This window comes from Hemiscyllium ocellatum, chromosome 6 (genome assembly GCF_020745735.1).
Source record: "Hemiscyllium ocellatum isolate sHemOce1 chromosome 6, sHemOce1.pat.X.cur, whole genome shotgun sequence".
NCBI classification, from domain to species: Eukaryota; Metazoa; Chordata; class Chondrichthyes; order Orectolobiformes; family Hemiscylliidae; genus Hemiscyllium; species Hemiscyllium ocellatum.
In genome coordinates, this window is record NC_083406.1 from 75416552 (window position 1) to 75429929 (window position 13378).

Below are 13378 nucleotides of genomic sequence, written 5' to 3' on the forward strand. Positions count from 1 at the left end.
GAGTTAAAGTGTTGAGCCACGGGGTGATTGGGTTGGTTGGTTCGGGCGGCCCGGAGGTGTTCTCTGAAGCGTTCCGCAAGTAAGCGGCCTGTTTCACCAATATAGAGGAGGCCACATCGGGTGCAGCGGATGCAATAGATGATGTGTGTGGAGGTACAGGTGAACTTGTGGCGGATATGGAAGGATCCCTTGGGGCCTTGGAGGGAAGTGAGTGTGGAGGTGTGGGCGCAAGTTTTACATTTCCTGCGGTTGCAGGGGAAGGTGCCGGGGGTGGAGGTTGGGTTGGTGGGGGGGTGTGGATCTGACGAGGGAGTCACGAAGGGAGTGGTCCTTGCGGAACGCTGATAGGGGAGGGGAGGGAAATATATCCTTGGTGGTGGGGTCCGTTTGGAGGTGGCGGAAATGGCGGCGGATGATACGTTGTATGCGGAGGTTGGTGGGGTGGTAGGTGAGAACCAGTGGGGTTCTGTCTTGGTGGCGGTTGGAGGAGCGGGGCTCAAGGGCGGAGGAGCGGGAAGTGGAGGAGATGCGGTGGAGGGCATCGTCGATCACGTCTGGGGGGAATCTGCGGTCCTTGAAGAAGGAGGCCATCTGGGTTGTGCGGTGTTGGAATTGGTCCTCCTGGGAGCAGATGCGGCGGAGACGAAGGAATTGGGAATATGGGATGGCATTTTTACAGGGGGCAGGGTGGGAGGAGGTGAAGTCCAGGTAGCTGTGGGAGTCAGTCGGTTTATAATAGATGTCTGTGTTGAGTCGGTCGCCCGAGATAGAAATGGAGAGGTCTAGGAAGGGGAGGGAGGAGTCTGAGATGGTCCAGGTGAATTTCAGGTCGGGATGGAAGGTGTTAGTAAAGTTGATGAACTGTTCAACCTCCTCATGGGAGCACGAGGCAGCGCCGATACAGTCATCGATGTAGCGGAGGAAAAGGTGGGGGGTGGTGCCAGTGTAGTTGCGGAAGATGGACTGTTCCACATATCCTACGAAGAGGCAGGCATAGCTGGGGCCCATGCGGGTGCCCATGGCAACTCCTTTAGTTTGGAGGAAGTGGGAGGATTGAAAAGAGAAGTTATTCAGGGTGAGGACCAGTTCAGTCAGTCGAAGGAGGGTGTCAGTGGAAGGGTACTGGTTGGTGCGGCGGGAAAGGAAGAAGCGGAGGGCTTTGAGTCCTTCGTGATGGGGGATGGAGGTGTACAGGGACTGGATGTCCATAGTGAAAATAAGGCGTTGGGGACCGGGGAAGCGAAAATCCTGGAGGAGGTGGAGGGCGTGGGTGGTGTCCCGAACGTAGGTGGGGAGTTCTTGGACTAAAGGGGACAGGACCGTGTCGAGGTATTGGGAGATGAGTTCGGTGGGGCAGGAGCAGGCTGAGACAATGGGTCGGCCGGGGCAGGCAGGTTTGTGGATTTTGGGCAGGAGGTAGAAACGGGCGGTGCGGGGTTGTGGGACTATGAGGTTGGAGGCGGTAGATGGGAGATCCCCTGAGGTGATGAGGTCCTGGATGGTCTGGGAGATGATGGTTTGGTGGTGGGAGGTGGGGTCATGGTCAAGGGGGCAATAAGAGGAGGTGTCCGCGAGCTGGCGTTTGGCTTCAGCGGTATACAGGTCAGTGCGCCAAACTACCACCGCGCCTCCCTTGTCTGCGGGTTTGATGGTGAAGAATAGACTTGTTTTGAGAAATATTTCATTTGTAGGATGGATCAGTTATATGATAAATATGATCTGTGTAGAAGTAAGTGGACTATATCATGGGCAGATTTAATACATAAAGAGGAGTTTATGGTAAAATTAATTCCAAAAATTGTTTAAAAGAACATAGAAAATGTGAATTGAATAGAATAGAATAGAAGGGAATTGTGACAGATATAAAAGATATTGAAGGAATCAGACAGGGAGATTGTGAATACATAGAAATATGAAAAATAAATAAAAATTGGTTTATAGGCAGGTAAAAAAATAAAATGATAGATAAAGAAGATAAGAACCACTGACTACTTAAAAAGAAAAAGGCCATTTTCTTCTTGAGCATGAAGGAATGCCAGGGATACTTATTCAATACTTCAGCTCAGGAAGGTTAAAGTGGGACGCCAGAAGTATCTGAGATAAATGTAGTAAACCACCTGGAGATAACAAGGAAGAACATGACAAAATGTTGCTAAATTGGAAATGAAGGTTATCAACCCAGAAGTTTGAAGGAGATTGCCAAAGGTGTGATGTATGGTAATGGTTCTGGTGAGATGAGGTCATACATCCTCTCGGTGGAAATAATTTGGTGTCAAGGCAAGGTTTCCTGATGGAGACACGGGTATCTTCTCTACCTCTTGTTATTAGTAGTTGATATGCTGAAGAGTTAATTAAACCTACTTGTGGTTACTGAGATGAAATAAGTGACATCTTTTTGTGAACGACAAGAGCCTCATACAAACATACAAAATAGAAACAAAAGTAGACCATTCAGCCCTCAAGCCTGTTCTGCTAATCAGTAAGATCATGGCTGATTTGTTTGTGTTTCGAATTCTACATTTCCATCTATCCCAATAACTGTCGATTGCCCTGCCTAACAAGAATCTATCGAAACAAAGAATCCAAAGAACTACGGATGCTGGAAATCAAAAATTTCTGGAAAATTTCAGCAAGTCTGGCAGTATCTGTGGAGAGAAGGCAGAGTTAAGGACCAATGACCCCTCTTCAGATGAAATCTATCTACTTCTGCTTTTAAAAAAATAATAACCCCACCTCTAATTGGCTTCAGAGGCAGAGAAATTCAAAGTCTCCAAAAGAAAGACTTCTTATCTCTGTCCTAAAGGGGACCATTCAGTTTAAAATACTGTCTCCTCATTAAAGATTGACCCACAACAGACAACGTTTTTCCATGTCCTCCTCATCAATACTGTTCAGGACCTTATACATTTCAGTCATATCTTTCATCACTCTTCTGAACTTCAGTGGAAACCAGTCCAGCCTGTACAACCTATCCTATTAAACATCCTAATCATTCCACTAAACCAGCACTGAACCGTCTTCAATATATTTACGTCTTTAAATTAGGAGACCAAAGAGCACACGGTATTTAAGATGTGGTCTCAGCAATGCCATGTCAAACTGCGTTAAAAATCACACAAACAGGTTTATTTGGTAGTCATGATTCGGAGGTGCCAGTGTTGGACTGGGGTGGTATGATTTTTTTGAATGATCACTAAATCTTCAAAACTGAACCAATGTATGACAATATTTAAATAAGATACATTGAGGCAAAATCATTTCATTTGAAAAATGCTGACCTCACAAAGATTATGATTATTATCTTAAATACTTCAACGTTGTTCCTTTTTTAACTTTATAAATTAAGCAAAGAGCATTGTTCATGCAAAAATAAAACATTTTTTATATGAGCTATGTTGTTTAAATCTTCAGAAATATTACACTGACAGATTTGTAAAATTCTTGGTTAGAAAATTGGATAAGGTCTGTACAAGAGTGCAGAGATCAATATTTGTCATTAAACCATGCCTATACCTGCAGGATGTAGTATGGAGCCAGTGGTGAGGGTTAGGTAGCTGCATGTCTGGCAGGAGATGCAAAATTGTGAGTGACAAGTTCTCACTTGTTCAGACTGCAGCTTGTACTGCTTAAAACAATCCTCCATTTCTTAAAGGGAGGTGAATTTTAATTGGAGAAAGTGCTGAAATTGATTGTTGGTAAAAACAAGGACTGCAGATGCTGGAAACCAGATTCTAAATTAGAGTGGTGCTGGAAAAGCACAACAGTTCAGGCAGCATCCGAGGAGCAGGGAAATCAACATTTCGGGCAAAAGCCCTTCATCAGGAATTGATTGTACAATGACATCCTTGGTACAGGAAGAGAGATGTCCTTTCGTCATGGGAAACCAGGAGACCCTCCAGACTGACACTGAGAATACCCAAGAGATAAAGATTACTAAATTCAGCTTCCAATGGCACCTCCAACTAAGAAAACCAATTTAAAAAGGCATCACTAACCTCACATGCTGTTCAATACCCCACAGCCCCATTTCTCTTTTACAAGCAATCTCCGTCAATCATCACACATACCTAACATTTGCAGTTGCACCTCCTCGTCTAACAGCGCTGAGGCAAGTCTCACATCTATTTCAAACTCCTGAATGCTACCAACTATTCAACCAAGGCAACCACATCATCCATACAGATTGGTACCTCTCCATCTTGCAAGGTAAGATGGCACACAAACCAAGACTGCAGCAGCTAACTAACAGGCATTGGTGCATGTCTTCAACCTGTTGGAGGGGACAGTATTTGGCATATTTGCAACAACAATCATTTAAAACATGGCCAGTGGCAAAGCTGAAAAGATGAATTAAGGCACTGTAGCCAAACCTAGGTCTCCTCCTCTGATCCACTTCCTCATCATTACACAATCTCTTCTGACTATCAAGCTACACATGTAACCAGACACCATTTACCTTCCCCACCTCCTTAACCACAACATTACTCCCGTGCCTTTTTCCTTTCAGATACTCCAGAAATACACCTGGCCAGGGAGTGGTGCTAGTGTATTAAATTAAAAAGCAAGAAGAGACAAATAATGCTGAAATATCCTCACTGTATCTGACATTTGCAGTCACCAGCTTAGATGCTGGCATTGCTTGTACTTCAGAAGCATAGAAATAGGATCCACATGCAATAGGTTACAGTGAAGGGAAGGGAATAGCACAACATGAAGGCCAACTTAACAGAGGGCAAGGTGGTACCTAAGTTCTTGGACAGTTGATTTGTGTTAGGATTGCAATGGGGTGTATGAGAGAGGCTACCAGATGTTGTTATGACTATGAGGTTTTAAGATGATTATGTTTTGCATTGACTTTTTAATTCAAAATAAAATGAAGGAAAAAAGGGTCATGTGATCTGCTCTGAACTCTGCCTGACATCAAACTTGGCTGGTTTGGTTACATTCTGCTCATTAGTACCACAGTTAAATAGGCCTCTCATACTTTCTTTCTACTTCCATTAGTTCCTGTTCTTCCTTCTGAATTGTTTGCCGTAAGCATGTTAACAATAGCTATGCTTTCTTATGGTGAAATTTATGAGATGCAACAGACCACATTGAATCATGAAACTCAGTCTGGTGAATGCTAGGCGAAAGTGAGGACTGCAGATACTGGAGATCAGAGTCTAGATTAGAGTGGTGCTGGAAAAGCACAGCAGGTCAGGCAGCATCCGAGGAGCAGGAAAATCGACATTTCAGGCAAAAGCCTTTCATCAGGAATGAGGCAGGGAGCCTGTGGTGTGGAGAGATAAATGGGGGTGGGACTGCGGAGAAGGTAGTCAAGAATATAGTAAGTGGATGGAGGTGGAGATGATGGTGATAGGTCAGAGAGGAGGATGGAGTGGATAGGTGGTAAGGACGATTAGCAGATAGGACAGGTCATGAGGATGCTGGCAGGTTGGAACTGTGGTAAAGTGGTGGGGTGGGAAAAGGAGGAAACTGGTGAGGTCCACATTGATGCCCTGGGGTTGAAGTGTTCCAAGGCGGAAGATAAGGAGTTCTTCCTCCAGGCGTCGGGTGGTGAGGGAATGGCCCAGTGGAGGAGGCCCAGGAACTGCATGTCCTCGGCAGAGTGGGAGGGGGAGTTGAAATGTTTGGCCATGGAGTGTTGGTGTTGATTGGTGCTGGTGCCCCGGAGATGTTCCCTAAAGTGCTCTGTGAGAAGGCGACCAGTCTCTCCGATGTAAAGGAGACTGCATCTGGAGTAACGGATACAGTAAACGACTTTGGTGGATGTGTAGGTGAAACTCTGATGGATGTGGAAGGCTCCTTTGATGAAGCCTTGGATGGAGGTGAGGGGGGAGGTGTGGGCACAGGTTTTGCAATTCCTGTGGTGGCAGGGGCAGGTACCTGGAGGGAAGGGTGGGTTGTAGGGAAAGGGGAGCGTGGACCTGACCAGGTAGTCACGGAGGGAACGGCCTATCCAGAAGGTGGAAAGGGATGGGGAGGGAGTGGCGGAAATGTCGGCGGATGATACGGTTTATGCGGAGGTTGGTGGGGTGGAAGATGAGGACCGGAGGGGGGTGTTCTGTCCTTGTTACGATTGGATGGGTGAGTTGGTGGAACTGGTCCTCGTGGGAGCAGATATGGCAGAGGCAGAGGAATTGGGAATACTGCAGATCACCCTCAAAGCAGCTCATGGAGTGAAGTAATTTCTTTAGCACTCTACTGATCTGCTTGTTCTATGTTGCCAATATAGGAATGGTGATTGTTACATGCATGTTCTGTACACATGGTTGAGTTGCACAATGGATTCTTGAGGCAAATTCTAGTCAGATAGCCTTTTCTGCCCAGGAATCTCCCTCCAGTTTGATGTGGTGTCTGAACAGCAGACTGATGCAGGCTAATATCAGTGTGATCGCTGTCAGGGTATCAGACCTTCACCTGGATAGTATTTTTAACATTCTTTCACAATAACTCTGCGTCCAGTGACTGGGACTCTTTTCAGTTGCTATGTATTTCTGCATTTTATGCAACATCTACAAAGCACCATGTTTCTGGTCAGTAGACCTTGCCAATTCTGATGAAGCAATGTACATTGCTCTACCTATTTCACTCTGTGGTGAAGGAACGCACAGTATTCTCTTCTGGCATACAGCGTGTCAGTCACTTCTGTGTTGTAACAGTGGCAGCCTGCTTCAGCCTGCAAAGTAACTGTGCAAAGATATTCATGGCCATGGTTACCTTTCTAGCCAGTGACAGCATCATCTTCATCCAAATCTGATGTTGTACGGTTGCCAGCAGTAGATAACATTGTCAAATAGAAATGTTGCATACACTGTTCCTTGCTGATGTTTAGGCAAAAAACAAAGTTTCTTGAAGCTATTAGTTAGAAAATGACCTCCTGCTGAGAACATTTCGCCCCTTTCTCCTTTTTCCTCATTGGGCATAATAATAACTCATGTATCACTTGTGCTTATTCTCCCTTTAATGTTGTTGGCCGAGGGAATAGGAAATTACTCCACTCTTCATTGGGAGTAAGTAATCTAAGTCGAATCCATTAAGTGGAAATCAACACCTTCGCCACATGCACTTCACCAGATTTTTCCAAATTTAGATGACAATGCAAACTATGAAACACTTCTTTTAATTTAGATACAGATTGTAGGGAAGTTGATAATCTCTCTGGAGAACATGATGTGGATTTTTCCTCTTGCTGAATGACAGCTTTATGACATTAAATGAAGGTGGGATTGAAAATGGCGCTGCTATAGCCAAATCAGTATTGCTGACTGGCTGATCGATATCATAATTTCTCTCTTTTGCATATTTCCAGTGCTTGCTTTCTATATCCACTCTTCTAAAAATGGGACCAGTGGTGTGCTTGCATAGCACCAATGCCATCTTACACTCAAAATTGTGAGATCTTTTTATCTAAGACCCAAACAAATTATAACACAATGTTTAGGAAAGTTTAATTAAATGAAAATCTCAGCATTAGACAAGATTTGTCTTCTTTAATTGGATTTAGTATCTGCACATGTGTTTCTGAAGCTCTTGCAGACACTCATAAAAACCTGTGGTTTGGAAGTCATAGTCAGGCTTTCGATAGAATAAACATTTTGTCACAGTGACACCTCCTGAATGCTACCCACAGTTAACATATTCTGGTGCAATTAACCAGAGCATTTTTACTCCAGTGTATATGTGACATGTAAACATTTGCTAAAATAGACTAAACAATACTCACCATTTTAATCATTTGTAAAATAAGATATTGCTTAACTTTTAAATCTCTTCAACTTTCTTAGCATGTCTACATTTCACTGATTATTTTTTCTGCCATGTGCATTAATTCTTTTCAGAAAAAGAAATCATGTTTTCCAAGACATGGTTCTAGAGAGGGGTACTCACTTTGATTAATATAGGGAAGGCTTGCTGTTATTTTGAACAAACCAATGCAGAGCAACATTTTGGAAGCTGCAGATCAGTTTAACTGCATCCTTTCATAAAGTGGTTTGTAGTTCATCTCACTTTTAAAGCAGAATTCACATGTATCCTCCATAAAAATCTGTAAATGTTTTGTAACTAAAGTAACTACAATTCAAAGTATATTAAAGAATAATATTTGAATAAAACTAAATTTTGAAAGAATTTGAAGCACAATTAGTTAATCTAACATTGAACACACCAATCTAATGAATGGAAAAGTCAAAATGAGCACTTGTTACATTTCTTGTTTGCTTCTTGTTACAGGTCTGGGTTGAAAAAGCTGCAAATCAGACACTTCTCTCAGATACCCTCGACTTATCGGAACTCTTCCATCCTGATACGTTTCTTAATGCTTTGCGTCAGGAAACTGCAAGGTAAGCCTTGAAATACTAGTGTTGTTTATTTTCTTCATCGTATAGATTAGGAACTGTGGAGGATCAAAGATATTTAGTTGTTGACACGCATAACTCAGCAAAATCTAGGAGGGTAAAGTCGCGGATTCGTTCGCAGAACTGGTGTGTTTTTCGACATCATCAGTGCGACTTTGATAAGGTGTTGGCGCTCTGTCCCGCTTGGTATTTATAGATTAGATTCCCTACGGTCCTTTGGCCCAACAAGTCCACACTGATCCTCCGAAGCATAAAGCACCCAGACCCATTTCCCACTGACTAATGCACCTAACACTATGGGCAATTTAGCATGGTCAATTCACTTGATCTGCCCATCTTTGAACTGTGGGAGGAAACTGGAGCACCCGGGGGAAACCCTTGCAGACATGGGGAGAATGTGCAAATTCCATACAGACAGTTGCCCAGGGCTGGAATCGAATCCAGGTCCCTGGTGCTGTGAGGCATATATCTAAGTTTGTTGGTACTTCCAGTTCTGTATGGCCTGTATACAGAGTCCAGTTCAATGTGTCTATTGATTGAGTTCTGGTTGGAGAGCCAGGCTTCAAGGAATTCTGTGATGTATCTCTATTTCAACTGTGCTAGGATGGTTACATCATCCCAGTTGAATTTCTGTCCTTCATTGTCTGTTTGGTTGGAAATGAGAGATTACTAGTTATGTCTGGGAGTAGCGAGCTGATGTTCATGCACTTGTATGGTCAGTTTTCTTCCTGTTTGTCCTATGTAGTAAAGAAACATTGATGATGTCACCTAGCAAGGTAACGAAACATTTGCAGAAAAACACACTAGCTCGGTGAACAAATCCACGACTTTATCCACGACTCAATCTACAAATCTTTTCAAGAACTCCAAAAATCTAAGATGGTTTCTAAAACAAAAATTTTAAGACTGTCATCCCAGATAGTCTGAGGAGCAGCAAAGACGGTGGGATTGCCACACTGCTCGTGTTTTTTACATTAGTGCTGAGCTCCATACTTCTAGTTGGGAATTCTGATCCGAGCTCCTTCAGAAATGTGAAAGCTGGAAGATGCAAGGATCAGCGAAGGTTAAGTTGGAGTTGTGTGCAGTAAGCTGGGGTTCAGCTTAATGGTTACCCAGGAGTTTGAACAGATTCTGAATTCTGAAGATCAAGGATGTGCAATTAGATGGATTGGCCACTCTAAATTATCCAATAGTGTCCAGGGATATGCAGGCTGGGTGAATTAGACATGGTAAGTGGAGGATTATGGGATAGGCTGAGGGTTGCTGGTCTTTAGATGGTTGGTGCAGACTTACTGGGCCGAATGGCCTCTTGCCACACTGTAGGGATTCTATGATTCTATAAATTGCCTGACTCTTCCTAGTTAAGTATGAACTTGATGGAAGAGGAACTATCTGAGTTCTTGGATATTAGATAGTTGATTCGGATGGTTCAAGGCACATTTTACCTTTCAACTTCCTTGGCAAATCCTACAAAGTCTGGGATTTCGCAGGGTCAGAAAGCTCCAGTTTGCACTGTTTCAAGTTGACTCAATTAATATGATCCACTTTGATGCCATAAATAAAGTAGTACCAATGGTGGCACGGTGGCACAGTGGTTAGCACTGCTGCCTCACAGCGCCTGAGACCCGGGTTCAATTTCCGACTCAGGCGACTGACTGTGTGGAGTTTGCACGTTCTCCCTGTGTCTGCGTGGGTTTCCTCCGGGTGCTCCGGTTTCCTCTCACAGTCCAAAGATGTGCAGGTCAGGTGAATTGGCCATGCTAAATTGCCCGTAGTGTTAGGTAAGGGGTAAATGTAGGGGTATGGGTGGGTTGCGCTTCTGTGGGTCGGTGTGGACTTGTTGGGCCGAAGGGCCTGTTTCCACACTGTAAGTAATCTAATCTAATCTAATCTAATCTGTTTAATGCTATGAGTTTCACTTTAATGTTGCTTGCCACAGGTTCCCAGTTCTGTGTCCTGCATTTTGTCAAGTTCTTTTCCCCTATGCTTCTGTTCTTACACTCAGTCCTAAAGTCCCCTTATTCCCCCTTTCCAATTCCCATCCTCCATTCTGACTTTCAAAGTCTCCGGTGTCCATACATTCCGCTCTGGGCCATGGTTCCCTTCATGCATATAGACTTCCGCCCTTTTCTCCTTTGACCTCTTTTCCTCTTCTACCTACCTGTTCCCAACTCCCATTTTCATTCTATGATCTTACCTTTTGAAGTCTTTGGTATCTGGAGCATCAGTATGCTGACTTTTGCTGCTCCTCTCTTAAGTCCTGAATTTGCACTGAAGTCCTGGACTTCATCTAGACATTGCTCAATGCAGATCCTGGTCTTCAGTTGCTCCTGATACTACCCAATTTTTGCCATTATTTGGAGCCTGGCGGTTTGAAACTTCATCAGGTGGAAATAATTTTAACATCAAATTACAGTATTTACTGTTATGTTGTATTTTTAGTTATTCAATGATTGTAGGCATTTAGAAGTGTAATTCCTGAAGAAGGGCTTATGCCCGAAACGTCGATTCTCCTGCTGCTCGGATGCTGCCTGGCCTGCTGTGTTTTTCCAGCACCACATTTTTCAACTCTGGTACTCCAGCATCTGCAGTCCTCACTTTCTCCCATTTAAAAGTGTACACCATTTCAGGTTAACAATCTTTTAAAGTAATTTTCTGCTGAGAAAGTTGCTGAAGTACCAAACTGAACAGTGTCTTTTTTACACTTGGTGATTTGTTTTGTTTTACAAGATATTTCAGCAAGGAATACGCAGCACTGTACACATGCAGTACATCATTTCAATCGTTACATTGCATTTCTGGGCAAGAAATGTATAAAGGAACTTAAGTCCAGTTTTAACATTGATTCGCATTGGAACCTTTGAATCACTTCAAGTAGTTCCACTTAATGTCGCAATTTTCAAGAACACAACCACAAGCGAGACCTTATTGTAATGGACTTGTAAGTTTATTTAATTTATTTATTTATATTGCAGAGTTATGAGTTGCTCAATAGACAACCTGAAATTTGTTGCCACTTGGAAAGGACGGATGCAGGATGTGAAACTCCAAGTCAGGGTAGGAAATCTGCTTTAACAAAATGCATTATCAATAATCTGGTGATTATCAATTGCCATCATAAAGTTTTAGTGGAAGAGTGATCACTTACTCATCTCGAGTTTGAGATATTAGTGATATAAATTGTGTTTCAAGACATCATTATTTTTGAGATGACCAAAATATTCTTCAGAACATTGATCTCTATTAAGGCAATTTTCATCAAATTCATAGAGTCCCTACATTGTGGAAACAGGCCATTTGGCCCAACAAGTCCACATTGACCCTCTGAAGAGTATCCCACCCAGACCCATTCCCCTACCCTTGTACTCTACATTTCCCCTGACTAATGCATCTAGCCTACACCTCCCTACACATCCTACACTATAGGCAATTTAGCAATGTGAATTCACCTAACCTGCACATCTTTGGACTGTGGGAGGAGACTGGAGCACCTGGAGAAAACCCACGCAGACACAGGGAGAATGTGAATACTTCACACAGACAGTCACCGGTGGCTGGAATCGAATACAGGTACCTGGTGCTGTGAGGCAGCAATGCTAACCATGAGCCACTGTGCTGCTAATACAATAACGTATTGAACATTTCCAACTCAAATCCAAAAGGGTGGTTTAACACTATCTCCACGTAACAGTAGCTTAATCTTATTTTGTACTGCATATGTTTCTTTTCAATGGTAGCATGATTGCTCCAAATCCAGCAACCATTTCTATTCTGAAATCGAGCCATAGAAATCCTCGCCATAATGAATGGAGGGTATTCATGTCAATTACACCTATTTTCAGATGGATCAATTTATTCACATTCCATTTATAGAGTCATAGAGATATACAGCATGGAAACAGACCCTTCAGTCCAACCAGACATCCCAACCCAATCTAGTCCCACCTGCCAGCACCCGGCCCATATCCCTCCAAACCCTTCCTATTCATTACTCATCTAAATGCCTTTTAAACGTTGCAAGAGTACCAGCCTCCACCACTTCCTCTGGCAGCTCTTTCCATGCATATACCACCCTCTGTGTGAAAACGTTGCCCCGAGGTCTCTTTCATATCTTTCCCTTTTCACCCTAAACCTACGCCCTCTAGTTCTGGACTCCCCGACTCCAGGGAAAATACTTTGTCTATTTATCCTATCCATGTCCCTCATGATTTTGTTAACCTCTATAAGGTCAACCCTCAGCCTCTGATACTCCAGGGAAAACAGCCCCAGCCTATTCAACCTCTCCCTGTGGCTCAAATTCTCCAACCTTGGCAACATCCTTGTAAGTCTTTTCTGAACTCTTTCATGTTTCACAACATCTTTCCGATAGGAAGGAGACCAGAATGGCACACAATATTCCAACTGTGGTCTAACCAATGTCCTGAAAAGCTGCAACATGACCTCCCAACTCCTGTATTCAATACTCTGACCAATAAAGGAAAGCATACCAAATGCCGCCTTCACTATCCTATTTACCTGCAACTCCATTTTCAAGGAGCTGTGAACCTGCACTCCAAGGTCTTTGTTCAGCAACACTCCCTAGGACCTTACCATAAAGTGTATAAGTCCTATTTGTGTCCTAGAACATTAAGCTGCCAGACCTGCCCATCCCTGAGTCATGTTTCTATAATTGCTATGATATCTCAGTCCCAAGTTTCTAACCATGCCCTGAGTTCATCTGCCTTCCTTGTTAGGCCCCTTGCATTGAAATAAATGCAGTTTAATTTATTAGTCCTACCTTGTCCCTGGCTGCCCTGACTGTTTGGCTCTCTTCTGTTCTCAACTGTACCAGTCTCAGATTGATCTCTTTCCTCACTATCTCCCTGGGTCCTAAACCCCCGCCCCTCCTTACTGTTTGAATCCTCCTGAGCAGCTCTAGCAAATTCCCTGCCAATATATTAGTCCCTTTCCAATTTAGGTGCAATCTGTCCTTCTTGTACAGGTCACTTCTACCCCAAAAGAGATTCCAATGATCCTAA

The 13378-nt window shown here is 43.5% G+C and overlaps 1 protein-coding gene across 1 annotated transcript in view; it reads left to right on the plus strand.

Moving 5' to 3' along the window:
• dync2h1 (dynein cytoplasmic 2 heavy chain 1) overlaps positions 1–13378 on the plus strand; it is a 561613-nt gene that overhangs the window by 538145 nt on the left and 10090 nt on the right. The window contains exons 87-88 of the mRNA XM_060826048.1: positions 8236–8345; positions 11336–11417. Coding sequence (XP_060682031.1) covers positions 8236–8345; positions 11336–11417 — 192 coding nt within the window. The remainder of the gene's footprint in view (positions 1–8235; positions 8346–11335; positions 11418–13378) is intronic.